The sequence below is a fragment of the Oxyura jamaicensis genome, chromosome 9, assembly GCF_011077185.1.
Source record: "Oxyura jamaicensis isolate SHBP4307 breed ruddy duck chromosome 9, BPBGC_Ojam_1.0, whole genome shotgun sequence".
NCBI classification, from domain to species: Eukaryota; Metazoa; Chordata; class Aves; order Anseriformes; family Anatidae; genus Oxyura; species Oxyura jamaicensis.
The window spans coordinates 2,439,072-2,466,492 of record NC_048901.1 but is presented as its reverse complement, the minus strand read 5'-3'; the positions used below and the strand labels follow the sequence as shown (position 1 = coordinate 2,466,492).

Here is a 27,421-nt window from a genome sequence, read left to right as displayed (position 1 = left end):
CATGCATTAAAAGGAGCGTGGCCAGCAGGTCAAGGGAGGTGATCCTCCCCCTCTGCCCTGGTCAGGCCTCACCTGGAGTATTGTGTCCAGCTCTGGACTCCCCAGTACAAAAAAGACAGGGATCTCCTGGAAAGAGTCCAGCGGAGGGCCACAAAGATGATACGGGGCCTGGAGCATCTTCCCTATGAGGAAAGGCTGAGAGACCTGGGTCTGTTCAGCCTGGAGAAGAGAAGACTGAGAGGGGATCTTATCAATGTGTATAAATACCTGAGGTGTGGGAGACAGAGGGATTTGACCAACCCCTTCTCAGTGGTTTGTGGGGACAGGACAAGGGGAAATGGCCACAAGATAGAGCCCAGGAAGTTCCGCACCAACATGCGAAAGACCTTGTTGGTGGTGAGGGTGATGGAGCACTGGAACAGGCTGCCCAGGGAGGTTGTGGAGTCTCCTCTGGAGATATTCAAGGCCCATCTGGATGCCTACCTGGGCAGCCTGCTCTGAGGATCCTGCTTTGGCAGGGGGGTTGGACCTGATGTTCTTTCGAGGTCCCTTCCAACTCCTACAGCTCTGTGATTCTGTGATTTTTGAAGCTGTGAATGTGGCATGCTTATACAGGTACCGTAAACATTGAGTAATTTCATGACTTGCTTAGATAAGACTTTATCTCTAGCTGGTACAGGCTTGAGTTCCCCCTTAGGGCCCCAGTCACCAGCCCTTCGTACTGCTACTCGGAATTTGAGCTACGGTGGCATTTTGCTGCATGTGAAAAAGATGCTGCTGAATGTTAGGGCCTGAAATTAGGGCCTCCTCTCCTTTTTTGTTCTGAGGCTGTTATGGGAATATGTTGCTGGGGACACCATTTTCAGAACTACAGGTACTTCTTCCGTTGACATTTCTGCAGTCTTCCTTCCTCTGCTGGCTGCATCATTCAGCCGTTTATGTAACCTTCTCGTGCCCCGTGCTTGCATGCACCTGGCCGAATTAGAGACTGCTGTAGCAAGCAAGGCTTTCAGACGTTCTGCTTTAGAGCACACCGCCTTCTCACACAGGGTTTGCAATGGATGGGCCTGTCAGTCATCGCTAGAAAAGCTCTCACACATTTGGTAGAATATAACCATAAGGCATATGTGAAATGTATTCAATGCAGATGGGATTAAGCATATAAAAGCAAAATATTTTGTACTAGTAGAGTGACAAAAAGCAATCAAGAAGGGCTTATCGCTAACATCAAGGAGTCTGAGAAGTGCCTATTGTTACTCCTAATGTTTAGCGTTTGTGATTCAGCACTTCTACTTGTTTTGGTTAAGAGAGTGGGGAAAAAAAAAAAAAAAAAAAAAAAGGAAAGTGTCTTTGCATAGCTTGACCCGATTGCTACTGGAGAAATCATGGAGCTGTTTACCTTTCCCATAATATCTTCCTTAAATAGGAAGACAGTTTTTAGAGGCCAAACCACATGACTCCACAGCAGAAGAGTGCTAAGCCTAGTGAGCACTGCATAGGATACTTACTATTTTGGAAGAAATGGGGCTCATACTTCCCGGTAGGCAGCCCACTGAGTGAAGTCAGGTGGATTTTGGCTTCACTTGATTATAATCGGCTTTGTCCTGTTGTTGATGCTACCTCAGCCATACACCATTGCCACCTTGTCATCCTGCCACTCATGGCCATAATACCAGCTCAGAAGGGAAAATGAAGAGAGGCCATGGTATGGTGTGGAAGTGTCTTGGCAAGATTTGGTCAGTCATTTGAAATGTGTTTTTCCTCTTCCTGGGGGCTGGAGCTGAGGTCAGAGCTCTGTGCTGTTTCATACGTAGGGATCATTATTTTTAGAGCAGCAGCAGTTCTTAGCCTCTGCATGTAATCTGCTTTCTGTTCCTTCAGATGGAGCTGTGTGAGGCGTCAAGGTTTGCATGAACTATCTGTGGAGCTCAGAGTCACTGCTGTTGAGTATAACTTGAGTTTTGGAAGTGTGGATGCTCAAAGCACTGAGTAGTGTGAAAATTAAAAGCTCAATGACTGCTGGTGTTCACCATGTCAAGAGCAAGGGAGTTAAAAAGCTGTTCTCTTACCTGTGAGCAGTGTGCCACTGGGACTGGCAAGTGCTTGTGGTAGAGACAAATCTTGCATGTTCTCAGCAGCCAGTGACAGTGTGTACAGAGGGGATAACGGTACATTTAAAGGGTGTCAGGGCTCATTCATGAAACATCAACTGAACTGCATTTGCTTGGTGCTGCCAGTGAGAAGGTTTGCCTAGGGTGTCATCCCTCAGCTATAGATAGCAAACTCAAAGCTCCTTACAGAGAAACCTCTTACCAGTCACTTTCCACAAATGGTGCATGTACCCAAAGGTACTTAGTGAAAATCCTTGAGAGGTATTTAATGCAAAAGCAGTTAGTCTCTCTGGTGTGTTTCAGAAGCCCCCACACACCACTGGCAGGGAGAGGTGCAGGGCAGCATCAGCACAGCACTTGGGCCAGTTCCTTGTTTTCTCTAACCAGGCTCTGCCACCCCAAGAGCTTGCCAAGATGTGTGACATGGGGGGACTTGACAACCTGATTGCCAACACAGCCTATCTGCAGGCCAGGAAGAGTGGAGATGGAGACACCAAGGAGATGCAAAAGAGACGTAAGAGCCTCTCGCTGCCCAAGGTTGATCAGTGCGGAGAGGTTAGGCAGTCCATTGCTGCTGATTATGAGAGCATCTGTGAGCAGCAGCCCATCGGCAAGAGATTCTTCAGAGACTTCTTAGAGACGGTGCCGGAACATTTGGTAGCAAGGGACTTCCTAGATGAGGTGTCAAACTGGGAGTTGGCAGAAGACAATGTCAAGAGCAGTACCATGGAGAACATGATCACTAACTTTCTTAAGACAGGCGCCAAAAACTATCTGGCTTTCATGAGCTCTGACTTGGTCAGCAAATGCCAGGCAGCCACTGAGAAAGACTATGAGAATGTTGTCCAGCTGGCCAAGGAGGAAACCAAACTCTTCCTTCAAGGCAAGCCCTTTCAGGACTTCCAGAGCAGCCCCTTCTATGACAAATTCCTCCAATGGAAAGTTTTTGAGAAGCAGCCAGTAACTGATAAATACTTCTATGAGTTCCGAGTGCTGGGCAAAGGTGGCTTCGGAGAGGTAAGAGCTGTACCTTTACAAGTGTGGGTCATCCCTCCCCTTTCAAGACCAGCAGGTGGGTTTGCACAGAGAAACTTGGTGATAAATTAAGAAATTGTCCAACATTTTGCAAAACTTGGTCATTCAGATTGTCCATTTCCCAGATATTAAACCCAGGTTGTTACCTATACTGTTAGATTGACTCAAGATGCCTCATAGTGAAGAATTACCCTATTTTTTTGTGTGTGTGTCTATACTAGTAAAGAAGTGGGCTTCTTCTATACAAAAGCTTGCACTATGTAGTTAATTGTTAGTATGTTCCTTGGCACCATTTTGGCCTGTGCTAGCTCACATACTCCCAAATAATTCTTAGGCACAGTTTAAGGAATAGCACAGATCAAGATCTGTTCCCAAAAAAGTATGAATGAGGTTACGTTTTTTTTTCAGAAGGAAGAGAGTTTAGCCTTGCAGATACAAGCTGTATATGCCACTTACTCTCATGACTCTCAATGGGTTCTTCTTCATGTTATTTAATAATACAGGTCTACTGTTGGTGTCCTCAGGATCTTTGCACAAGGCCCACCACACAGTAGTTCTGAATAGAACTGATTCTGTGCTTGTTCCTTATTTTCTCCAAATATACTCTGCCATGCAAGTTACCGCTAGCAGCTACTAATAGGCATCTTTGTTTCCCCTGTTCCTGCCTATTACTGCTCTTGATATTCCATCTGTATGTGTAAAATTGCTTCCTTACCTTTCCTTTTGCATCTTGCTTTTCTAGGTTTGTGCCATCCAGGTGAAAAATACTGGCAAGATGTATGCCTGCAAGAAACTGGATAAGAAAAGGTTGAAAAAGAAAGGTGGAGAGAAGATGGCACTACTGGAGAAAGAAATCCTGGAGAAGGTCAACAGCCCTTTCATAGTCACATTAGCTTATGCCTTTGAGAGCAAAAGCCATCTGTGTCTTGTCATGAGCCTCATGAATGGAGGGGATCTGAAATACCACATCTACAACGTGGGAGAAAGGGGTTTAGAAATGAACAGGGTAATCTATTACTCAGCTCAGATCACCTGTGGGATTCTGCATCTCCACTCCATCAAGATCATATACCGGGACATGAAGCCAGAAAATGTCCTCCTGGATGATAACGGTAACTGCAGACTCTCTGATCTTGGATTGGCAGTGCAAGTAAAAGAGGGAAAAACCATCACTCAAAGGGTGAGTAGAAATTTATTGCACATGGGAAGTGGGAAAGGAAGCTGTTCTATTTCTAATGTATTATGAGTCCAAGACTTAATTCCTCAGGATTTGTTCTTTGCTAAAGACCTTACGTGGTCATTTCATTCTCAGAGACAGGTGGTAAGACGATTTGGTTAATTAAGTCTCTGGTCTCTATATTAGTAAAGCAACTTCTCTTACACAAAAACAGAAGAATCAAGTTTGTCTATTGTTTCCTCATAAGATTGAGTAATAGTGTGTAGCCTGGGATTTAACCAATGAATTGTTTGCATAATGAGCAGCAGTTAAAGATATGACTCCTCCTGTTTTCAGTTTTTGTTCTTAGAAGAACATGAGTTCTTCCAGATTTCTCTTAGGTGACGGCAGTGATTGTATTGTGGGTGTTCAATCGTGCTGCGCAACAAATAATCATGAACCTTCCTCCTCCTACAAATTCATTCCTGAAAAAATAAGCAGACTTGATGAGAGTTTGAAAATGTGCATGCGTGTGTGTATGTGTAGGAAGAAAGAGAAAGGTAACTGTTTTTGCTGTGTGAATTTCTGTGCCGCACCTCATCTGTGCCTGTGGCCATCTCAATCCAGTTCTGTAATAATGTCATGAGATTTACACAAGAAAATCGTATTCATGTCCCTTAAATATGAAAAAAACATTTTTATCCCAAAGTGTTTGAAATAGACTGGAATGTGAAGAAATGGAAACCATGCTATAGTCTGGTCTAACATCATACTTCCTGAGTCTTTAAAGTTCTGTAAAATATCATTAGATGAGAGATGCTAGTAAAATTTTTATCATGCTTGAGGTACACGCATCTTTTGATGTTGTCATTTAATACAGTAATTTGCACTCTGAAGAGTGTATTTTCTACTGACAATTAAAAAAAATGATTGTTTTTAGTTCTTAGTAATAGAAAATACAGAAACTGGTGTTTTATATCATAGATTTAAAAATGAGACTGCATTGTTTCAGAGCTGAAAATACAGCTTATCTGATAGCTAAGGCAGATTTTTAAATAGAAATGGGAATGTTGTTTTGTTTGTGAAGTTAGCATTTTGATCAGTGAGCCCAAAGTATATAGAATCTATAAACCTTACTATGTTTTGCAAGTGACAGATGCATGCATTTATTATGATCGGAAAAATAATAATGTGCAAGGGCAGTTTTTGTCACTAGCAAATATGTGGCATTTGGTAAAAGAAAAAAATGAAAGAGGGTATTGAGTAATGTATAACGTCTTCTATTTATTACTGTAGAATCTCAAAAGCAATAGTGGGCAAGGTAGTAATTCCTCCTTGCTTTCAATGATAATGCCATTAAGTTGCTATAATGATTTTGCTTCCACTTCTGGTCTCTGTTTTAATAGCAGTATTTACCCTTATATGTGTTCTTTTATTGGAGTATAAACTGCAGTGACGGTAGTATCTTATAAGGAATTTCTGTTAAATGCAGTTTTATTTTCTTCATATGGGAACTTGAAATAGGAGAAAGACTATGATGATGTTATTTTTCATTTTGTGTTATAATTATGAGGGAGTTGAATAATTATGAAAACTGATACTAAAAATATGAGCTAGATATTACTAATATTTATAGTAATGTATGTAAGAAGCAATAAAAAGAACTTTACAACATTTGATTCATATAATTAAAATGGTGCTGTTAAATTAACTTTTGTATACTAGTCATAGTTACATTCTGACTTAAAATTGCCAGAAATTTTATATCATAGCAAGTAAATTGCCAGAAATTTTATATCATAGCAAGTTTTTTGCATATGGCTATAAAATATTCAGTTAAAAAGCTTAAGAGAAGATACTTGTATAGGCCTATATTTTAACACAAAAAGATTTATGGATCTAAGACAGATTTATGAAATAAAATCAGTTGTACCATTTTGTGGATTCGGTTTTATAAGGGCAATTTTAGAAGCTAAAGGCGAAGATCTGTTTCCCCAGACCAAATCTGTATTTTACTGTATATGTGACTGAAGCCTAACATCAAAGCTGATTCCAGACTTTTGGTGATTGTCTGAAATGACGATTTAAGGCTAACAAATTTCAGGCAATAATTATAAAGAAAATGCTACTGATCTACAATATAAACCCTTTTAATTTAAATTTATTTATTCATTTGCAAAGTATCTTCTGTTTTGATGGACAGTTATAATACCCTGAACTTCATTCATACCTCCGGCACTTAAAAGCAGTTCTGAATTTAAAGCCTCGTAACCCTCTTTTACGAGATTTTTTTTCAATACCATTGCTTAAAATACCGTTCTATTGCACTAGGAAAATGAAATCTAACTCTGCTTTAACCATATTCATAAATCATTCTGCTGCCTCAAAGTAGTTAACTAATATCACCTGTACAAGACAAAACCATGGCTTAGCAGTCTAGTATGGCTGGTGGTCATACGTTTTTGTCTGTTCAGATAAATTTAACTTAGTCAGCCTTATACATCTTAATGAAGTTTTATGATTACTTGTTAAGTAGAAGGTAGAATTAAAAAAAAAAAAAAAAAAAAAAAAGGCATCTATTGCAGTCTTTCTGTAAGGTGATATATTAAAAATAAGTTGGTGTTTTTCTTCTGTCTAATGAAATCTAGTGAGCTTGTCTGATCTTTTTATTTCTTACTTTTAATCTTAGAAATTGCAGCACCATCAACTTGTTTTGCTGAAGTACTGTTCCAGGGGAAAAAAAAGTAATGTGCTTTCTGGATCATATTTTAATAGCTTACTCCCACTGAACAGATTTTTACAATGCAAGACACCCTTATACTCAATAAAACTACTTTTAAGAGATTGTATTCATTCTGAGTATGGATATCCTGCTCTAGTCTCTGACACTTAAATGAAGAAGCAGAATGGTGCCTTTAAAAAAATGGATAAATTACTGTTTTTTTGCAGGTGAGAGCTAAATAGATGCTAAAACTAAATTAACTAATGTTTTTCAACAGCTGTCTACAAACCTTTCTCCCCCAGTGACTCAGTTTTTCTTCCTGAGTGCTAATCTTTTCATAATATTTCTAGTTCTTCAGTCCTTAACTGAATCTTTCTTGTAAATAAGCAAAGTAAAACAGAAGACTTGCATACCTTTAATATATCAGCAGAAGCCAAGTAAATGATCACATGATCTAATTTTCTTCTTCCTTGATTACTCTGAAAAATAGTTAGTGACCTATGCTCTTTGTATACTGCCTGTAGAAGTTCTATCATCATAAAATGCGTTATAATGCAACATTAACTAGGTGCATTTATTCGGGTAAAAACCTCATGTGGGTTTTCTTTATAATTTATTCAAAGATATAAATGAGAAAAAGTAAGTCTTCTAGTAACTACGTTTTCTTATATCTTCATTTCTGAATAGTCTTCTCTTTTACAAAGTTAAGTTGGGGAAAATAAAAGTCTTTTTAAGACTTTTCTAACCTGAATCAGCAAAAATCTGAGATTTTTGTCAGTATATTTTTATCTACTTGAAGAAGTCACCTGGGGTTTTACAAAGATCTGAGCACCTGGCTTCAATTGAGTCCACTGTAGTTAAGTACCCAGAGAATATTTTTAGAAATCTTAAGTACATACATTTGAAATAATCCTGTTCTTCTTTCTAGGTGTCTCATAAACTTCCTTCTATTTAGTTTGTTATAGACGTCTCATAAAATGAATATACAGATGGTTCTCTGAAATAGGGACTCAACCAATCCAAGCTGATTTATAACAGCAGCACACTGTAATTCTTCATGAATTATTCTCCTTTACATTTTTTTTTTTAAAGGGAAGCAAAAAGTTCAGTACTGTATGCAAGTCAGATAGATTAAATCATATTTACTTACTTGTAATTTACTAAATTTTCAGGGAGGCTTTGCAGAACCCCCGGAAATGCCTTGATGATTACATAGTTTTAAATCGGATAATTTATGTATCTGTCTAAATATGGAGTAGACATCTGATCTTTGGTACCTGCTTAGAAAGTGTTCATGTGTTTGACTGTAACTAAGCTGGTATGAAAATGCCTCTTCATTGTAATTAGTGAAACAAAGCAACAGTTTTCTGTTGTCTTTTTCTTTTTCTGTCTTTATTATTTGCTGTAGTTTAAGAAGTAGAAAGATAATGTAGTGACTTTCATTGTTGCTTATGCAGAGTTAAATCGTATATAATATGTGCATTTATTTGAACATTTTCTATACTCTATTAGAGATTTCAAAAAACACGGCATGTCCATGCATTCTGAAAATTTTGTACACCTCTCATGAGCGTACAAGCCAGTGAAGGTAAATTTGTTCCACTTTCAAAGCATCCAAAGATTCTTAGCATTTCCTGTATAAATAAATACACACCATCCATCTATCAGCTGGAGGATGCATAAACCCCTTTGTAAATCTTGTTAGGTGATTAGGTTATCACGTGGCGCAAGTGGTAGGCTAGTTAGTGAGTTCCTGTTTTAGACATTGTCAAGTTTTCAGTGAAAACTTCAGTGAAACTTTAATATATATATGTGTTGTTTACCAGCCAAACATTGTATTCTTTATGCATTAAATGGTTTCTTGAATTCTAGATGGGTGACTTCAATATGGACTTCTTACAAAGTAATGTCAGTTTATGCTGCAGAAAAAGTATTTTGCAGGTTATAATTTTAAACTTACATAATTGAACAAGGATTTCTAGTATCCTGTAAGTGTTGTCACAATATATACTCTGTTTGGGGAATATTTGTATGCTCTGTATCAACTGTCTGTAAGGGCAATAAATAAAAATGCCCTACTTACCAAAATGAAAGTTTTGAAAGAGTTTATTGGATACCTAGCCTTAGTTTTTTTCCTCTATTCTCAACAGCTAAAACAGTTAGTAGAAACATCTTCTGGCTCTCCATGTGAATGGCAATGATATTGTCTTGAACACGTATAGGCAAGTGTGAGTCTCTGATACTGTATTAATCAGTGTTTAAAAACCTGATTTAACTAAGGTGTGCTGATTTGTATTTGTGAAGTGCTAGCTGGTTTTAGAATGGAGAAATTGAAAAAAAAAAAAAAATACGTTGGGACAGTAATGATCTTGGAAACAAAGTAGAGGGCAATTGAAAGTTGCTTAAAATGTTTTTTCTTCATTAAACAAACATGGATTATATGAGACTTTCTCATGATACGTACATGTACTTCTGCAATCTACCTACAAGTGTGTATATGCACACTTACTCAGGCAAAGTTCTTACTGACATCTCTGGAAACATAAACAAACACTTTGGCAGTGATAATAAAGTTATTCAGGACTTCAGGAAATATCATCATGACTCTTTGTATAAATATGCCTGTAGCATCTCTTCTGATGTGTTGATCATAACATGTATAAAGCTGGATTGTGTCTTAAAATTACTCCCTTTTTTGTATGTTGATATTCTCTCGTGTTGAAACAGGCAACAAGGAGAAACTGGAGAGTCTTCAAAGTTGGCTTTTGCATAGGTGAAATGTTTTGTTTAGTTATGTACTAACTTGACTACCATATGCAGGTCATCAGTGCTAATGCACATCTTCAAACCTCTAAGATTTCTCTGGTCTGAGAAACTGTAATGTACGTAGGGTGGATATGAAGGTGTGCTTTTTTCCAATATGAGCAGGAGTGTTTATTTAAGAGCTTGCTAATTGCTTGTGTTTCGTTCTGGAACTAGTTCTTTTTGCATAGGACAACAATGAGAAATCTCCATCCCTTACTCCAAGTTTCTCTTCTTGAACAGTTTGACCTGGCATGCTTTTTCTTGAAGTCTCTACTACTTTTTCTCATTGTGTAACTTGAAATTCACTTGCGTGAGTCAAATGTTCTTGCCCTTATCCAAAGGAGTAATGGTATTTTATTTCCTGAGAATACCTGTGAGAAAAGTGACAATGACCTTCTGTGTAGTAACCTCATATCTTCAGTATATTCAGTTGCTGGGGACTTGATGCCATTTTATTTTCCAGAAGTCAGTGTATATGTGCTATTTATTTTGGGAAGGGCTTTCTGTCCTTAATGGGTATGGGTTTTGTGCAAAGCAACGGGTGCATTTAAGTTATGAAGTACTTTGTCGAGCCAGAAAGCTTGAATATTGAAAAAATAACTGTGAAAAATAAAACAAGATAAAAATATTATTGTAGTATTCATGAAAGTGCATTCATCTCTTCAGAGGTTTCAGGCGTCCTCACAGTTTTCCTGTGCTGTGTTTTATATATTTGAAGGACATCATAATATTTTTATAGGAAAAACATGTTTTGGTTAAAATCTTACTCAAAATGTCCTTTTGCCCTCCTGTATGTTTGTTTATTATAAGATTCTATTTCTTAGGAAAACAGAAGGAAATCTATTTAGATGTTCCTGTAACTTGCAGCTTAATTTCAAGACAGTTGAGAAATGGGGAGAAGGGTTCAGACCTGTGAAATTAAAAATAACTAAGCAAGCTATTCCGCAGTTAACCTCTGGTCATTATCACATTGCCTTTTTATTTGATAAGGTTCAGTAAAAATGTATTCTTCCTTTGCACTTTGAAAAATGACAGCTCTTCATTTGCTCAGAAATAGTTACTAGTGGGACTTTGTTCTTCAAAATGTTGATAATCACAGTTGTGATGAAGTGCGTCATAATGACAGGTATTTTGCATTTTTTCTATCTGAAACGTATACTTTGCGGAATGAAATCTTATCCACTATGACTGCCATGAGCACTTGAGTGTGAACGGAGCAAAAATAACTTTGTGAGATCTTTCTGCCTCCTGCGGTTTTGTAGGTGGCTGAAAGGATATTGTAGTCATGTAAAATGACAAGAATGCAATGTGTCCCAACCAAGTACTTACCCTGCACAGGGCTTGCAACCTGCCAGAAACTTTTTTCCTGTCTGGGAAAAGTTACTGGTGTCCTTTAAAGACATAGCATCAGGGCTCTTTGCATTACGTTTAGCCTTGTTGTTCATTCGGTTTCATCTGATGGTTAATGCGTGCTGTAGCATGTTCCATGAAAAAGCAAGATATAAGATTCCTTATAAAGTTCCTAGAGCTGAGTAGAAAGTTATTTAAGCTCTTAGAAGATGAAAATGCCACATAAGTGCTAAATATTACTGTTTAGTTCCTTTGTCTTTTGTTATAAAAAATTCTTTCTGGAATGTTCTCTTTAAGTAAATCATCTAATGGGTCACTCATTGATTTAACATTGTCAATAATGTGTATTTTATTGGATAAGAAATACAATATTTAGCTGATGATGTAATTCTTTGAGCTGTTGATTTGACAGCTTTGCAGAAACTGCAAGCTGCAGGTTGGTGAGTAATGTAGTATTCTACTCGTATTGGACCACACGTACAATTCCAGTTACTGTGGTGAATAGTTTCACGTAACAGACATATAATGACGTTTTTAAGAAGACAGCTCCTAGAATACAGATACAAGCAAGTGGAAACTACAGGCTCAGTTTTGCTCCTTGCTCAAGTTGAAAATCTGCTGGTGGAAGGCAGTAGCAAGCAGGTTCAAAATACACGGAGTGGTTCTTAACACAGTGTAGGTAGGCTGCAGGGCTCTTCTGGTAAAGATCTTGTAGAGTCTAAGAATTTATCTAGGTTCAAGGGGAGAAGGGACAATTGATGGAAGAGAACTTTGTTGAGAGAACCCATATCTGTCTGAAAGCCCTTGACGTGCAAACAACTGGAGGCTAGGAAAATATTAGAGGTATCAGTGCGCACGCCATCCTCTTGCGCTTGTCCCCACACATCCAGCTTTGGCCAATTCACATACAGTTAACTGGCTGTGTGGGCCTCGGTCTGACGCAGCCAGTAGTTGTCTTCCTGGACTTACCTGTGTAAGAATAGTACCTTCAACGTTAGTCTTAATCCTGAAGTGGTGGTTGAAATCCAGTGAGTTTCATGACAGGAACCATCCAGGCCTCATCGTTTGCTCGACTTAACCTGCAGTGGCTGTGTCACCATTACCCTTCTCACAGGACTGTGCCACGCAGTCCTGTGCCTTCAGTCATGCTGGCTGTGAACACGGAGCTTCTCTTTTATGTCCTGTTTTTGAGAAAGCCACCTACACATTGTACTATATTAGCATGCATTTTAAAGAGCTTCATAAAATATATACAGAGCTAAGTAGATGGAAAATGTTCTCCTTTTATTAATATTGCTTATAGAATATTCAACAATCATTAAAAAATAAATCCATAAGCATCACTGAAGTGCAGTATTATTCCCACATTACAGATGGAAAATGGTCAGGAGAAACTGAAGAAGAAACAAAGCATTGCACAAAATCAAAAGTAAAATTATGTTATGGGAATACTAAAGAAGCCTGGTAAATCTTGTGTACTAATTGTGTAGTTATGAGTCAGTAGCAAGTGTTCTGCGTGTCGTATATGCTCAATCCCTATAACGTCTGGTTGCTGGAACATCTATAAATGCATATTTCTTCTGATGACACTTCACCAAGATAGGGTTGTGAGTGGGTTCTCCAAGGGGGATCTGAGGCAAGGATAGTTATTTATGTGTGATCACACAGGGAGTCGTGGGGAGATGCTCTTGAGTCCAAAGTTCCAGTCATTGCCCAGTGACTTGCCTAGCCTTCCTCAAGGCATGTATCTCTTTCATTTCCTTAGAGCGTGGATCTAAACTGAAGAATATGCTCACTACTTCAGTATGGGACTTTGATCCCAGAGGTAAATTCAATTTCCTTTTTTTCTAATATAGCAGAAATCTGTTTTTGTCCCTTTTTGCTTTTAGCTGTAGGCTTTTTGTTAAGACGGACAGCTTTCCCCGTTAAAATGATGTCCCTCTGTGAAAATGCAAAAACCTTCAGTGGTGAATTTTGCATAAGCCTGTGGGATTCAGGAGCTCCTAAGCTCCTATACAGTGTGTTGTTATCTTCTCCTGGTACTCTGGGCAGTCCTCTTTGTGTTCTGAACCAGTAGCCCATCAGTTTATCCAAATGTCTTTTCCTTTCTAACCAAAGTGAAGTCTTTCCCTTTGCTGAGCATTAATGGTATGCTGAGATGTTTGCTCTGTGAGTCATTTCAAGGGTACAGTTTTTGCTAATTAGATTTGACTTTATCTTCTAAAATACAGTTGCCTACTCGTTTGGTCAACTGGCGTGTTGCTGTGTGAACATGTGGAACTGTAGGCCTGGGTGACTGATTTAAGTTACGCTCCCTTTCTCCTCACAGTGGCTCTCGGGAGAAAAATGAATGTTGTAACGTGAGTGACAGAGGAAGATCAATTGTTCTCCTCTGCATCTAGGGCCTGTTCAGTTGTGTGCAGGGAAGTTTTTGTGCTCTGTTACTGCATTCCTCCAGGGTCTCCTCAGGCCCTTGCTGCAGGAGTGGAGGAACAGCTGGAGGAGAGAACAAAGCAGTCAATGGCACCCCTCGGAGGAAGGACGGACCGAGCCCCAGGAAACAGCTGATAGAGCTAAACTCAGCTTGTTTTTTTTCCTCTGTTCAACAGTTCTTGTGCCATGGCAAACAAAGGATAGACATTCTGATTTGCTTTACTGTTTGGTTTGCGATATCAATTGAGTTTGTTTTGCAGAGATCTGTGGGAAAAGCTAGAGGGATCTAAATCCCATTTCTCCCCATTTGTCTGTTCCCGTGATAAAGAAAACTCCGGACAGTTCTGTTTCTTTCTCCGCTGTATTTGTTGAGAAATTGGGATAACGATGTTGTTCAAAGTACTTTCTCTTCTCAGGACAGTGATGTGAACAGGCTTTATGAACATGAGTTACTCTGTGCACCGCGATCTGCTGAGAGTAGCCGTGTGCCAAGGGCCCTTGACTGTGCTGGGAAGTGAGTGCACTTAGTGCTTCTCTGGATCACATCTTGTATTATTAAAAGATTATAATTATGTGGCCTTTAGAAATTTTGTACAGAATCACATTTCGCTAAAGAGACATTTGTATCCTTTCAGATGATTCATTGCTACTATGCCCTGTCAAACCACACTCAAAGCAACAATTCCACTTAGCAGAAGTTCTTTGCTAATGTATCCAAGGACAACATTCGGTCATTACATTTGAGATGATTGTTGAAAACTTGTATTTTGCATAAGAAAATTAAGAGAGAAGTAGATCATTTAACCCGTTTTCAAAAGCAAGTCAATTAAAATTTATTTAACAGAAATTTAATTAGTATGTTTGTATTTCAAACAGCATGTGCAAATAAGGCATTCTGCTTACCATCAGAAAATATAGTATTAGATGTAGAGCAAGCAGGAAATGGACAGTGGGGCACTGACTAAACTTGGAAAAGTTGTGTGCCTTTGCAGTGGTGCATGATTTCTGCCCTCTGTGGAAAAGCTGGGGTAATATAACATTCTTTGGCTCCTAGTGAGAGCTGAAAATAAGCTGAGAATATGCTTCTCTCTTACCTGCCTAAATAAACCTTTCTTGCATCATTGAGGCTCTTTCATGTTGCCACAGGCTTTCTTTTCCTTGAAAGATGGTATGATTTTTTAACATCTTGTTTTCAGTAAGGATTAGTGCAGGAATGTGAGTTTGTAGCTTCCCTCAAATGCCATCAACTCTCCAAAGATACAATTAAGTCTTCATATGAAAGATACATGTTCTTCCAGTTCCAGGGGTTGAATAATTTTCTTTCTGATTTCCCTGTTCTATCTTTAAATGCTTAGGGGTTTATCATCCTTTTTTCCCAAATGAAATATTTTGCCAAGCTCCATATGTTGAAATAGGTGTAAAAGACTAAAATTTAAGCTCTTTTCTTCCTTTTTCACATTACTGTTTTGATTTAAAAAAAAAAAAAAAAAATGCTGAGATTTGTATTTCTTCCCCCTGCTTGTTTATGTGTTTCTTCCCACTTACACATCACTGTTGACTACTTGTGAAGTGTGTTTGTTTCTGTTATCAAATGACAATGTTTAGGTGGGTTTTTTGAGTCTCAGGGGTTATGAGATTAGATTAGATTCCTGTTTCCCAACCTGTTCCTTCATTATTAATTTTGGGATTAATAAGAATCTTCAGGATTGAGAGAGACTTGTTTTAAATTTAGGTTCAAGTTTTGATGAATTTTCATGAGGAAAAAAAGCTCATTTGGGATGGTTTCACATATCAGAGGAACAATATATGTTTCTAGACTTTTCTCAGATTGAGCTGTATTAGTTCAATAACAGTTCAAAAGATTTCAGTGCTACTAATTGAGAATTTTAAAGTTTAATTCTCATTCACACTCTAACCCCATCCAACATCTTTTACTTTAGTCTGAAGGAAAACTTTTGTTGATCCATCTCTGTTTTTTATTATGTTGTCATGAAGTCTTTTTGGTCCGTACTTACAGTCTTGTTTTCTCTGTTCATGAGTAATGAATACCATGTCAAAGCATGGTTTTCTGCATAGTGTGACTTACTGAAGGGTATGTGGAAGATGCATATGGAAGAGACAGATCTTACTTGGCAACTGTTTCTTCTGAAGAAAAAACAATTATGGAAGAAACAAGTGGAGGGAATAGCCTGGAAGGGAGCTCCCATGAGACACGTTAATGATCACAGAATGACACTCTGACTTTTCCATGTTAGAATTATCCAGTTCCCGTATGGTGATGCTAAATTACAGCAAAGTAATGTCTTATCAGAAAGACCTTACTGTGCTGTTGTCAGGGCACATTTTGATAATGACATGACTCATCAGTTCTTCAAGACATTAGTGCCCTAAATCAGCTCCATCTCAGCAAAACTAAGAATGCTTATTGCTTCCCAGAAAAAGAAGCCAAAAATATTCCAGAAGCCTAAGAAGTGTCTGTTCTCTAACCCAGAATGAGCTCTGTGCCCATCCTTTTGTACCAAAATTTCTCTGCTGCTTTCAGCCCCTCCTCTCCCTTCCAGGTTTCATGCTCTTCAGAGGCTGGATACGTCTGGGTTCTGCAGGCTGTGTTTGAGCACTTGTCCCCTTTCTGTATGGCAAAGTAATCACACGTAAAAATATAATACTATCAGGGTATCTCTCAATATTAACTTAAAAGAACCCAGTGCAAACTGTATAAATTGCCTGAGGAAAGATACCAGCTGCTGTAATGCCTGATGGTTCCTTTGAACTGTACCTTTACTGACGGAGGTGTCGGTTCACTTTTAACCCTTTCTTTTGCTTTCAACCTGGCCGATATATTTTTCTCATTTTACTTTTATTTATCAACCAAATGGTGGATTTTACTTTTACTTTAGAACCCTAAAAGCAGAAAAACTAACTGGATTTAATTTTGTTTAAGTTGTTTAGGCTTGTTTAGTTGTTGTTTAGGCTTGTGTTGTAATTGATGTTGTGATGTTACCTCCTGCACGTATTGTTTCCAGTAGAGTATACGCCATGATACGTACTGGCATGAGCTAAACTTTACAGGGAGACCTGACTTATAAACTATAATTCAGCTGGTGAACTATTTTTTTCCCAAACATAATTTGCCCGTATAAACTCTAGTTTTTGTTACCCCTTTCTCACTCTGATTTGCTTCACATTGAATCCCTTATTAATCATGTTGTGGTGGCAGTAATGATGACCATCTTGAGTAAATTTGGGGGAATTGTATTTTCATTTTAAATCACAATCCTACTAATTTATTAGTCCCAATATTTCAAACAGATGTGACAGGAGTTCAAGTAACTTCTGACATAGTGATTGCTGTTAGCTGAATCTGGTAAATACATGGAATAAGGCATTGCATCAGATATGTCAGGAAATACTGGGTCAGCCGAGAAAATGCTTTGATCGAAATCTCACATCCTGAGTGATGTAACAGTGCAGCAGAAAGCATATAGAGAGGTTGACCTCCTCTCGTTCCTCCCAGGTAGATCAGCTTACTAGAGAGGCAGCAGGAACTGTTTTGAATACTGTGGAGTCTGTCCCCCAGCTGGGAACGTGCCAGGCCCAGGCTTGGGAAGAAGCAGACAAATTCCCCTCTCCAAGAGTGGACACTGCTTTTGGAGAAGGCTCGATTGGTCCTTTACTTTATTCAGAAAGCCTTTTCCAGTCAAGCCATGTGAACTAGCTCTTTCACCTAAATGTAAGTAATTTACTAATTATGATTTTCTTTAGTTTACTTCATACAGTGGTTTTTCTTGGCCCTTGATGGTCGTAACTCCTTGCAGAAGCCAGCAGGGAGTGCGGGTGAGAACTTCCTACCGCAGCTCAGCTACCGGCTCAACGAGAATTTTCTCACTGGCAGCAAACCCTTGTTGGAGCAGAGTTATAACCACTGAACAGGGAGGGGGCAGATGATTGTCTGATTTTTGACCTTTTTCAATCGTTTCAAACTGATTGCTAGCTGTGTTTACAAGAAAAAGGGTAGCAACACTCTTCAGCAGGAAGAATGTTAATATGAAAGAAAAAAGAAAGATAAAGACTAATATAAAAAGAAAACACTCTTAGGCAGAAATTGCATAGGCATTTCACCTAGAAGAGCATATTTAACACAGTTTTTCCATATGCTAAGATGTTCAAAGACAGAAATAGTCCATGTGCTAAAACATTGTTCCACCTCGGTTTCTAGATACAAATTATGTCAATCATATTACTGATATTTTTGAAGAATTATAGACTAGTCTGTTTAATTGTATGTATTTCATTATTGGCCTTGTATAGTAAATCTTTCTGTTTGCTATAGGCTGGGACAAATGGTTATATGGCTCCAGAAATCCTGAAGGAAGAAAATTACAGCTATCCTGTGGACTGGTTTGCTATGGGATGTAGCATTTATGAGATGATTGCTGGGCGAACACCATTCAAGGATTTCAAAGAAAAGGTCGGTAAGGATGAGGTTAAAAGAAGAACTCTGGAAGATGAGGTGAAATTTGAACATGCCAGCTTTACAGAGGAAGCAAAAGATATTTGCCGACTGTTTTTGGCTAAGAAAACAGAGGATCGTTTAGGAAGCAGGTATGCCTTACTTCTCAGACTTGAAAAGAGACAGATGAATGCTGCAAATAGTAATAATGCTATTTTACACAAAATAAGATTAGCTCTTCACTTTCTATGGAGTATTGAATTTTCTCTTTCATTTCCAGGAAGAGGTGGAAGTTGTTGAAGAGAATATGGAAAATAAGGAGTGTTGTTGCAATACTGCAGCAACCATCCCCACCCCAGACTACTCACAGGAGTTCTTTTCTTGGTGTTTTGTGGGGTTAGGTTCTATGCAGATCTGGGAGATGGGAGGAGCCCATTTCTCATCCAATTTCTTTCCTAAAGCTAAAGGATGTTCAAGTAGATGCCCACATCTATGCTAATGCAGACTGAATGCAGAGTCTCAGCCTGTATCACTTACTGGAATGATGTGGGCAAAAATCCAGATCTGCAATATGGATTTTCTGCCCTGCAGATACCTAACTTGCAAGGCTGTGGCATTGGCTTCCTGATGAAGAGACCATCTTCTTTACTCAATTACTTTTAAAAAATCTTGTAGAGGTTACTGTTCTTCCTGACTCATCCCAGGAAGAAAAGAATATTGGACACACGTTGGTATAAAACAAAAAGTTTTTTGGGATTTCGGTGGTGGCTTTGAGTTGATGAAGACTGATGAATGTGTCCCTGACTTAGCAATTTCAAGTAACTGTTCAATAATAACATAATTGGAAAGCTAAGCATTTTAATATTTAACTTGTAATATCTCTGGTCCCTGCGATTGTGTGTGTGTATACGTATGAATCATTTAGTGCATTTCTAATGAGACAGATTGGGGTTCCACATTTGCAGTAGAGACAAAATAAAAGAAATGTAACCAAAATGTAATAAAAGAATAGGAAAATGGTAGTAACTGTCTTTAGAATACACCAAGATTTTAATCATCTATGCATGTTAGCATATGTTCAGATTCTTCTCCAACCTAAAGGTCGTATAGACACAGGGACTTAATAAAAATACATAGATAATCTTTTGAATTTATATTTCATTACAACATTGAACAGATTTGCAAAATTTTAGTCACACATTTGCCTGAAAGAATTAACTTTAATGAAATGTAATAATATATCATTAATATACGTGTTCTCATTATCCTAGTGCTAAATAAAGAACACTACTGTTTGTGCCTGATGAGTTTTCCCAACAACTCTGCAAAGCTGCAGGAAATAATATGCAAAGGATTTTTGATAGAAAATGTGTTATTTTAATATGTTCTAAAAGCTCATTTAAAATAAATTTTATACAAGAACAGAGCATTCTATTCTACAACTCAACATGCTTTGCAGATGTTTAGTCTTAAAGTGTTTGGTGAAGTAAAAAAAAATCAGAATAGGGGAAAATGAAATTTAGATATTCTGAGAAGTTGGGCCAAGTTAATTCAACAACTCTGAAACAAAAACAGCAACAAATTAATCACTTACAGTAACCACATTCCCTTTGCCGAAGTACAATTATTCGGCCTGCTTGCTGTTGCATTATTTCTCAGCAATGGGAGAAATGTATACAGAAAAGTCATTGCACGGGTTATTTTTGATTTTCTGCCTTTTAAAATATTCTTACTGTTATGTGTTGTACTTGCAGAAAGAAAACGATGGGATGTATAGCATGCCTGAGCATGACAGAAGAAAAGCCTTTATGTGCCTCTTAAACAGGGAGAGATACTATTCAGGACAGCTCATCCTTATGTAAAGATTAGCACTGTAATTCTACTAAGGACAACAAGACCTTGGGTTATCTACATAAGTGCCTGTTGCATAAGTTAAAGCTGCTCAAGGACAGCTTTAATTTGTACACATGACCTTTTAAAATACTCCACTTTTTTATTGAAGACTTAATGTCATCGATTAACTCGGGAAATAATGTAACCATTTTTCTCCGCTCCAGCTTTTTTGGGATTTGCATTTCTGAAGCCCACATCTTCCTCCATGTACAGTGATTTTCTGTTTTTGTGGAGGATACAAAATTGGCAGAGTTGAGATGAGCTCATTTGTTTTTTCTACATAAGTCATCTAAACACACAGTTCACACAGTAAGGGCTCAAGTTCAACTCCAGCTAGTTGGAAGATGCCTCCGTTGGTTCCAGTAGATGGCGTTCCTGTAGCTTTATGTTTTCAAACTTTTTATGTTTCTGGTGGTGTCAGAAAATACATCAGGAGGAAAAACACCATAGCAGTCCATTCTGGAGCCTTCGCCAATTTTTAGTGCTTTTTGGTTTGTGTTACAGAAAGGAAAAGAAAATAAAGTGAAATTTTTGCAAGTGCATCTCCCCATCGAAATGCCAGCACTGCTAGCTCACTGGTGTCACAGGGCACTAATTAATTTGAGCAGCAACTCGAATGTACCTCAAGCTAACAGCAAATGTAAATAAATCTCAACAGGCTGGAGGGCTGCACAAGTACTTGGTATTATCACTGGCTAGTTAAGCCAGAAGATGATTTTGCAAGGCTGTTTGTATAACTTTGATCTATGTATACAGGTCACAACCTCTTTTGGCTTAATCTACAGTTGAATAATTATGTTCATATAGCTCTTTTGGGTTGAAAATGTCATTTCTTCCTTGTGCAGAGTGCCGTGATGGCAGTATCTGTCATTCTTCAGTCTATGATTTAGCATCCCAGTCATGGTGGCGTGCAGTTGTTAGTGGCTGATGGTGACTTGCTCAGAGGAAGCAGGCAGCAGAAGGGCAAAATGATGATTTTCTATCAAGGGAGCTGAAAAAGGCTGCTGGTAGTTTCATCTCAGCTGTGCTTGGTTATAAGCAGGGCATGTCAGGACAGCTTGTGAGGAACTGGCAGTAGTGGCAAGCTGTTCTGTTTTCCTGGTGCTGCTATACATTTGTAAAGATAAAAAAACAAAGGCCTGTATAACATTTTGTTCATAGAACATTGTCTAGAAAGACATCAGGGCTTACACTTCACAAAGTACATGATTTTGTAAGAAAATGGGAAAATAAAGTAGCAACATGTTAGCAGCAACTATAGGTTGCTGAGGTAGAAAAAAAAATACAAATATGTTCACATTACCATTTTCAAGACCAGTGCACTCATAAATATGAAAAAAAAAATCATAGATGTAAAAAAATAAAAATAAAAATACAGTGGTCCTCCCTTTTCCTCTGTTAAGTAGCATTCTAAATGCAAACTTTGTATGCCTTGATGCTAGAGTTGCATTACAGGCAGGATGCAGTTCTAAAGCTGCAGTCCTTTGGCATGCTTTAATGAGATATGTTTAGGGTTCAGATCATCCTTAGAATATCCTACAAGCCTTTTGAAAGAATTCACTGTTTCTGTTAAAGCAAAAGTCCTACTTGAGGTCTGTAGTTGCTCTTCTTAAAGTGCACTTAAAGTACTTATGTACAATGTTTTTAGTCTTCTGGATTTTATTCTTGAGTTTTAAACCTATTGAGAAAGGACCGTGTTTGTGACAGAGGTACACCTACTTTTGTTAATGCCATAATTTATGAACATCTTTGCTCATCTATAAGGAGTAGTTCACCTGAATGAACAGATTCACTAAAGCTGTGACTGTTTATTAGAGCAACGTAACTGGGTTTTGCAGAATAGTTACATGATGTAAATGCATAGCTGCTCTGAATTAAGCTAAAACCACAAATACCATTTGTCAACAGTTTCCTATTCAGACCATTGTTCCTCAGAGTCAATCCCTAGATGTATTAACCCAGTGTACGCCAGTCTAGCATTTACTAGATATTCTTACCTCATTAATATAGAGCCAACCACTGGAGTTTCATTGTTGAACAGTAAATCCAACACTTCGCTCCCCATCCTTCTATCCCTTTAGTTCTGGTTAAAGTGTATCTTTGGATATGGGTATCTTGGTGCACTTCCAGAAGCAGCACTGTGACTCCTGCATGGCACCTTGCCCAGACTAATTTACCCTGAGAGGCAGAGTAATGAATAATGGGATCTGGAAGTTTTTTGCTTCTCAGATGTGCTTATATTGTGCAATGCAACATTCTCTGAATATGCCTGAGCTATCTGAATGGGATTGCATGGCACTACATATATACTTATATACATATAACTATATATCGTTAATTTAAAATACTCTAGTATATACAACGCAGAGGCACCTGTATCTACCCGAGAGCAAAACATTGCAGTGATTAACCATCTTTTGCTTTATTGCAGAAATGAAGATGATGACCCAAGAAAACATAGCTTCTTCAAAACAATAAATTTCCACAGGCTAGAGGCAAACCTTATTGACCCTCCATTTGTGCCAGATCCATCTGTTGTCTATGCCAAAGATGTTGCAGACATTGCTGACTTCTCTGAAGTACGAGGAATTGAGTTTGATGACAAAGATAAGAAATTCTTCAAAAAGTTTGCGACAGGTGCTGTCCCTATACCCTGGCAGGAAGAAATTATTGAAACTGGACTGTTTGAAGAACTGAATGATCCCAACAGAGTAGATTCTGGAGGTTATGCAAATGGCGGTGAAGCTAAGTCAGGAGTTTGTTTGTTGTTATAAATAACAGGTCATTAACAAAAAGAGTAGAAACCACCTCAGAACTTTCCATATTCTGACACACTGTCAGAAGCTCAGTGCATCTGTTTAAGAAGAACCAATCAGTGTAATGTGACATTGACAAGCTATGTAGACCACCAGCTTTATAGACTATATTATTTTCCTTTGCTTTAGCAAAGGGGATATCCTTTGTTTTAGCAAAGGGGATATTTTTGTTTTATTGGAGACTTACCAAAATGAAGAACCGTATTTGTCTAAAAACACTTAGAATGATAGAAATTCTGAAATACCGAAAGCAATAATAGAGTGAAGAGGCAACCCCTTTTGAAAATGACTGACTGTTCCATTTTGGATACAATCATTTATTGGTTTTCTTTCTATTTTCTTGTTATTTCTACTAATGTTTTCTCTTTGTTGTAAAGTTTTCAGGACAGATTTTTTTAATTTTCAAGGAATATTCTCAGTTAGACAATGGAGCTCATAAACCATGTCAAACTTGGAATCTTATTGTCTTGCCAGTCTGTCTGTAGTTGTCTTAATTTCTGTTAGTTTTTAAATGGTTTGATTGTCATAAAATGTAAAAGAAGGCTCTACAGATCACTAGGAAATGGGACTTCCAGGATCAAACTCTTCTTAAAGCTGATTTTAACAAAGTGAAGATAAGATTGCACCAATTTAATTGAATAAAACATCTATTTATTATTATTATTGTTTTAAGTCGTAATACCATATACAAAGAAAATGTATTTATAAGTGAATACGCATTCTTTTTGACAATCAATTTCAACCTTTTTCAGGTTTCCTGATAGTATTTCTGTATTTGGGTGATAAATTAAACTGTAAATAGACTAAAGCAATTTGTAACTGGCTTTTTATAATAAATATATTTTAGTATAATATTAATTCAGTCACAAATACAAAATATATTCACGCAAGTTGACACCTACAACGGTTCACTGATTCTCATGCAAATTTTGATGCATCTGTTTGATTTTTCGGTTTTATGACAACCTAAAATGAATTAATTAAAAGCATTTTTGCAAATACTTGCTACTGTTGAAGTGTATTACTTGAGAGGTGCGTCCTACTGATTATCTCTAGTATGAAATAAATAGGTGGTAGTTTTTTTGTAGCAACTTTTAAAAGCGATGCTGTATGTTGTTTACTGTCATCTGTCTAGCCATAGTTTCCACTGACTAAAGTAGAAGTTGAAACGCTCTGGTCATTGGAGTTCTGGAGGCTGCTTATACCATTTCCTATTTTTCATATAGCAAACCTTCTCCTGAGCTCAGAGATTTATTTTATACAGATACTGGAATTGAACTCTACATCTGTTTTAAAATGGGAGTATCAATAGATTTGCTGGCTTCTATAATCATCATATCTATAATGCAACACATAGTTTTAGAGATTATTTATAATATAATAGCTTATCCCAAATGGTGCAATAATCAAAAACTCTTTAGTTTTAAATATTTTAAGTGCTTTAGTCACAGCTAAGTAATATGTTGGTAATGCATTGTGTTGTTCTTCATTTTCTGTAGTAAGTATAAAAATAATTCTCTTTTTTTTTTTTTTTCCTTTTTCTTTTAAATTTGCTTTTCCAGTGTCTTATATACTTAATTTTCAAGTGAAAAATCATGAAAAAGGGTGTTACTTAGGATTAGTGGATAATTCTGTTCATGAATTGTCATGAGGATATAATTGTCTGCATTTTGAGGAGACCTTCTGACAAATAGTTTAAATCAGCATAAGCTGAATTCTGACTTGGGCTTTTAATTGAGAAGGATGATCATGAAAAAATGTGAAAAGCAGAGGAGGTTGAGAGGAAGGATAGGATAGCCTTGTGTTTCTGTCAGGGATTTAGAAGAGTGCTTTCACTGCTGATGCCCAGTGATTTTCTCCTTGCTTCCATCTGTAAAAAGCTCCTAGAGTAGTATTAGGCTAATATATTTATTCGTATAGGAATCAGACAGAAAACTTGATCATTTATGTATTTCAACATCAAAAACCAAAACTTACTACTGGTAGGAAAGGCCTAATAGTGCTAGTAGCATCAAGCAGCAAGCTTTTGACCTGAATTGGTGCACCTCTCAAATCCATACAGATGCCACTTCACAAATCCTCTGAGGCCACAAACCAGTAGTGCAAATCTGCTGTAGTTTTTCTAGCGCATAACTGTTTTGTTTTTTTCCATAGATGCATGTGTCCATATGGAAAGAGGTATGTATGGACAGAACCAGAATGTAATGTGATGTTTAAGTCATATATCCTCTATGATACCAGCTGTTGTAAGTCTGGGATTTTCAAAATGTATTACAACGCTGAGGTTTGTGAATTCAGGATATCATGTGTGCATAACATTATGTTATTTAGTTTTAGAAATTTTATAGTGTCAATAAATCCCAGCAGCATGTGCATCAGTGAGATACTGTAATGTTAAGCGATCTGTAAGTCATTCGAAGAAGCACATCAGTAGTCCGATAATGCACAGTTTGGCACAGTGCATTACAGAAAAAATGTGTCAGATTGACATTACTGGTTTTAATTTCCTAAAATTCTCTCTCAGAACAATTATTATTTGCACTGTGAAGAGGTAGAACAGAGCAAAGGTTATAAATGTATTTCTGTTAGCATTTTCAATGCATCTTTTAAAATTTAATTTCAGCTTTTTTTTTAAGACTCTTTGAAATACATGGTTTTCTTCTTCCTGCTGCTGTAAAAATTCCTTGTTATGCTTTCATGAGCAAAGTTACTTTTAACACCTTGCTCCACCTTAACAAACCAAAGCCAGCAATCCTAAAAGATTTACACTTATGATGAATTATGTTATCAAAGCCTATGATTCCACTCACATGAGTAAACTAAAATGTATGTATAATTGTGCAGGATCAGGGCCTAAGTCTAAAGTATTGATCAAGTAAGTTTATGACAGAAATGTGGGTAGGTGTTTATGATAGAAAATGGGAGATGAGGTTGTGGGAAGAGAATAATTTTGTGCTTGTGAGATACGTAAGTTCATGTGGCAAAAGAAAATTATGTACTCTGAAACCACTTTTTATTTTTTATTTTTTTATTCTAGCTGTCTCCCTTTTTTGTCCTCTGCCAGTTTTGTGGTGCCACACTTGCCTGCCTCTTTTTCAGGCAGATAAAATGCATTCAAGTGTTAACACAATCTAAAAAAACTAAATTGTGAACTCTGTTGGATTAAATGCCATCCATGAAAGGCTACTGAGTACCCTGGCCACTCTGTAGTGATTGTCTTTACAGAGCTGTATAGGAGAAATGATGCTGTCTTTCCTGCCTTGTTTTACTTAATACTACTATCAGAACTACTTGATAAATTTAACAGAAGTAGGCTGAAATATGAGGTTCTTAACAGCTTAAATCTTAAATCTGTTTGTCTAAGAATATCTTTTAAAGTACCCTAGCCAACACTGAAGAAAGGCTGCTGGCACAGAGAGGATATGAAAGGAAAAGCTTTCCATTGTATCTCAAGTCCAAACTTTCTTTGATATCATTGCTGTTACCCTTACCATTACTCCACTGATCTCACTGAGCACAAAGAGGCAAAACGATTTTAGTATTAACCTAATGAAATCATTGCAGAGATTATTTATCAGTGTCAATAAAACTCTAGCTGTATACCTTCGGTTGTAAAGGCAAAGGCTCAACTAGTCAATAAGCACCTTGTGTTGCAGCAAGTAGTTTGCTTTTCTATGCCAGTACGAAATGGATTTAATAATTGGAACCTGCATGCAATTTCCAGGCCCTCTAGTAGCATCAGTAGCAGGTAAGGCATCTTAACGTAAAGTTAAGAGCCTGTTAGCAAACCTAATATTTGAGATAGTTATTTCTTCAACCATAAACAAATGTCACAACTGAAAGAAAAATGGAACTGAAATGAGATTTCTAGTTAGAGCAGACACATGCATCTATGCAATATAGCCATAAAATGATGTGTGATTTTGTATGCCTTTAATATCAGCACTCATTTTTTAGAAATAAAATGCTCATAATACTGTATTGAGAATATTGTTGCTTTCACAGCTTTTAATGATACATGTAACATTTTTCTGATCTGGATATCCAAATCTACGCTTAAGAGAAGAATGCTCATCTCATTTACATTAAAAAATATAAATTGCCTCTTTTATGCTATGATAATCACTGGTATCTTTTTGTTGTTAGATTTTTAATATCAAAATATTTAAATTCCTTTATTTATACAATAATCAGTTAAAAATATTTTAATTATATGTAGTTTTTTCCTCTATAATAGGATTTAAATTAAGAATTTAGATCTTAGCAACTGTGGCTCATAGCACCACAGGATGATGAAGGTTCTACCATTTCTGATGTTTTTGTTGTTGTTGCTGTTGTTGTTTTTGGTTTTAACTAAAAGAAAAGCATACTTTTTCCAGTGACAAACCCATCAATTTTGATATCTAAGGATAGAAGAAATTACTGGCGTTTTATATGAGGAGACATATAACTTGTTATGGGTAAAGGTCATCTATGATCATTTCTTCGTAGAGAGTATATTTGAAGCATCGCATTATGATAGCATTAGGGAGCTTCATAGACACATTAAAGAATGCATAGACAGAAATTGAAAGCAAATTCAATTGCGCATCTGATTTTTTTTTTTTCTTTAAATTAGCCGTTGCATTATTACAGTGAATAATTCCAAAC

At 37.3% G+C, this 27,421-nt stretch overlaps 1 protein-coding gene across 2 annotated transcripts; it reads left to right on the top strand.

Annotated features, from left to right (window-relative positions):
• The first annotated feature begins 584 nt into the window (after positions 1-584).
• Positions 585-23,772, top strand: GRK7 (G protein-coupled receptor kinase 7). 2 transcript variants are annotated; one of them, XM_035335013.1, is made up of 4 exons: positions 585-3,128; positions 3,889-4,326; positions 17,943-18,214; positions 22,387-23,772. In XM_035335013.1, the coding sequence occupies exons 1-4, from the start codon at positions 2,526-2,528 to the stop codon at positions 22,727-22,729; spliced, it is 1,656 nt and encodes a 551-aa protein (XP_035190904.1). In that variant the 5' UTR covers positions 585-2,525; the 3' UTR covers positions 22,730-23,772. The 2 variants fall into 2 exon arrangements, with proteins under 2 accessions (XP_035190904.1, XP_035190905.1); XM_035335014.1 differs by lacking the exon at positions 22,387-23,772 and adding an exon at positions 18,343-19,655.
• Positions 23,773-27,421: the final 3,649 nt, after the last annotated feature.

What these genes read in the sequence shown, in the direction of transcription:
- GRK7 (XM_035335013.1), top strand. Translation starts at nt 2,526, where the DNA reads ATGTGTGACATGGGGGGACTTGACAACCTGATTGCCAACACAGCCTAT. An exon ending in GAAAAACCATCACTCAAAGG is followed by an intron (nt 4,327 to 17,942) that starts GTGAGTAGAAAT and finishes TGTTTGCTATAG; the next exon opens with GCTGGGACAAATGGTTATAT. An exon ending in GAGGATCGTTTAGGAAGCAG is followed by an intron (nt 18,215 to 22,386) that starts GTATGCCTTACT and finishes GCTTTATTGCAG; the next exon opens with AAATGAAGATGATGACCCAA.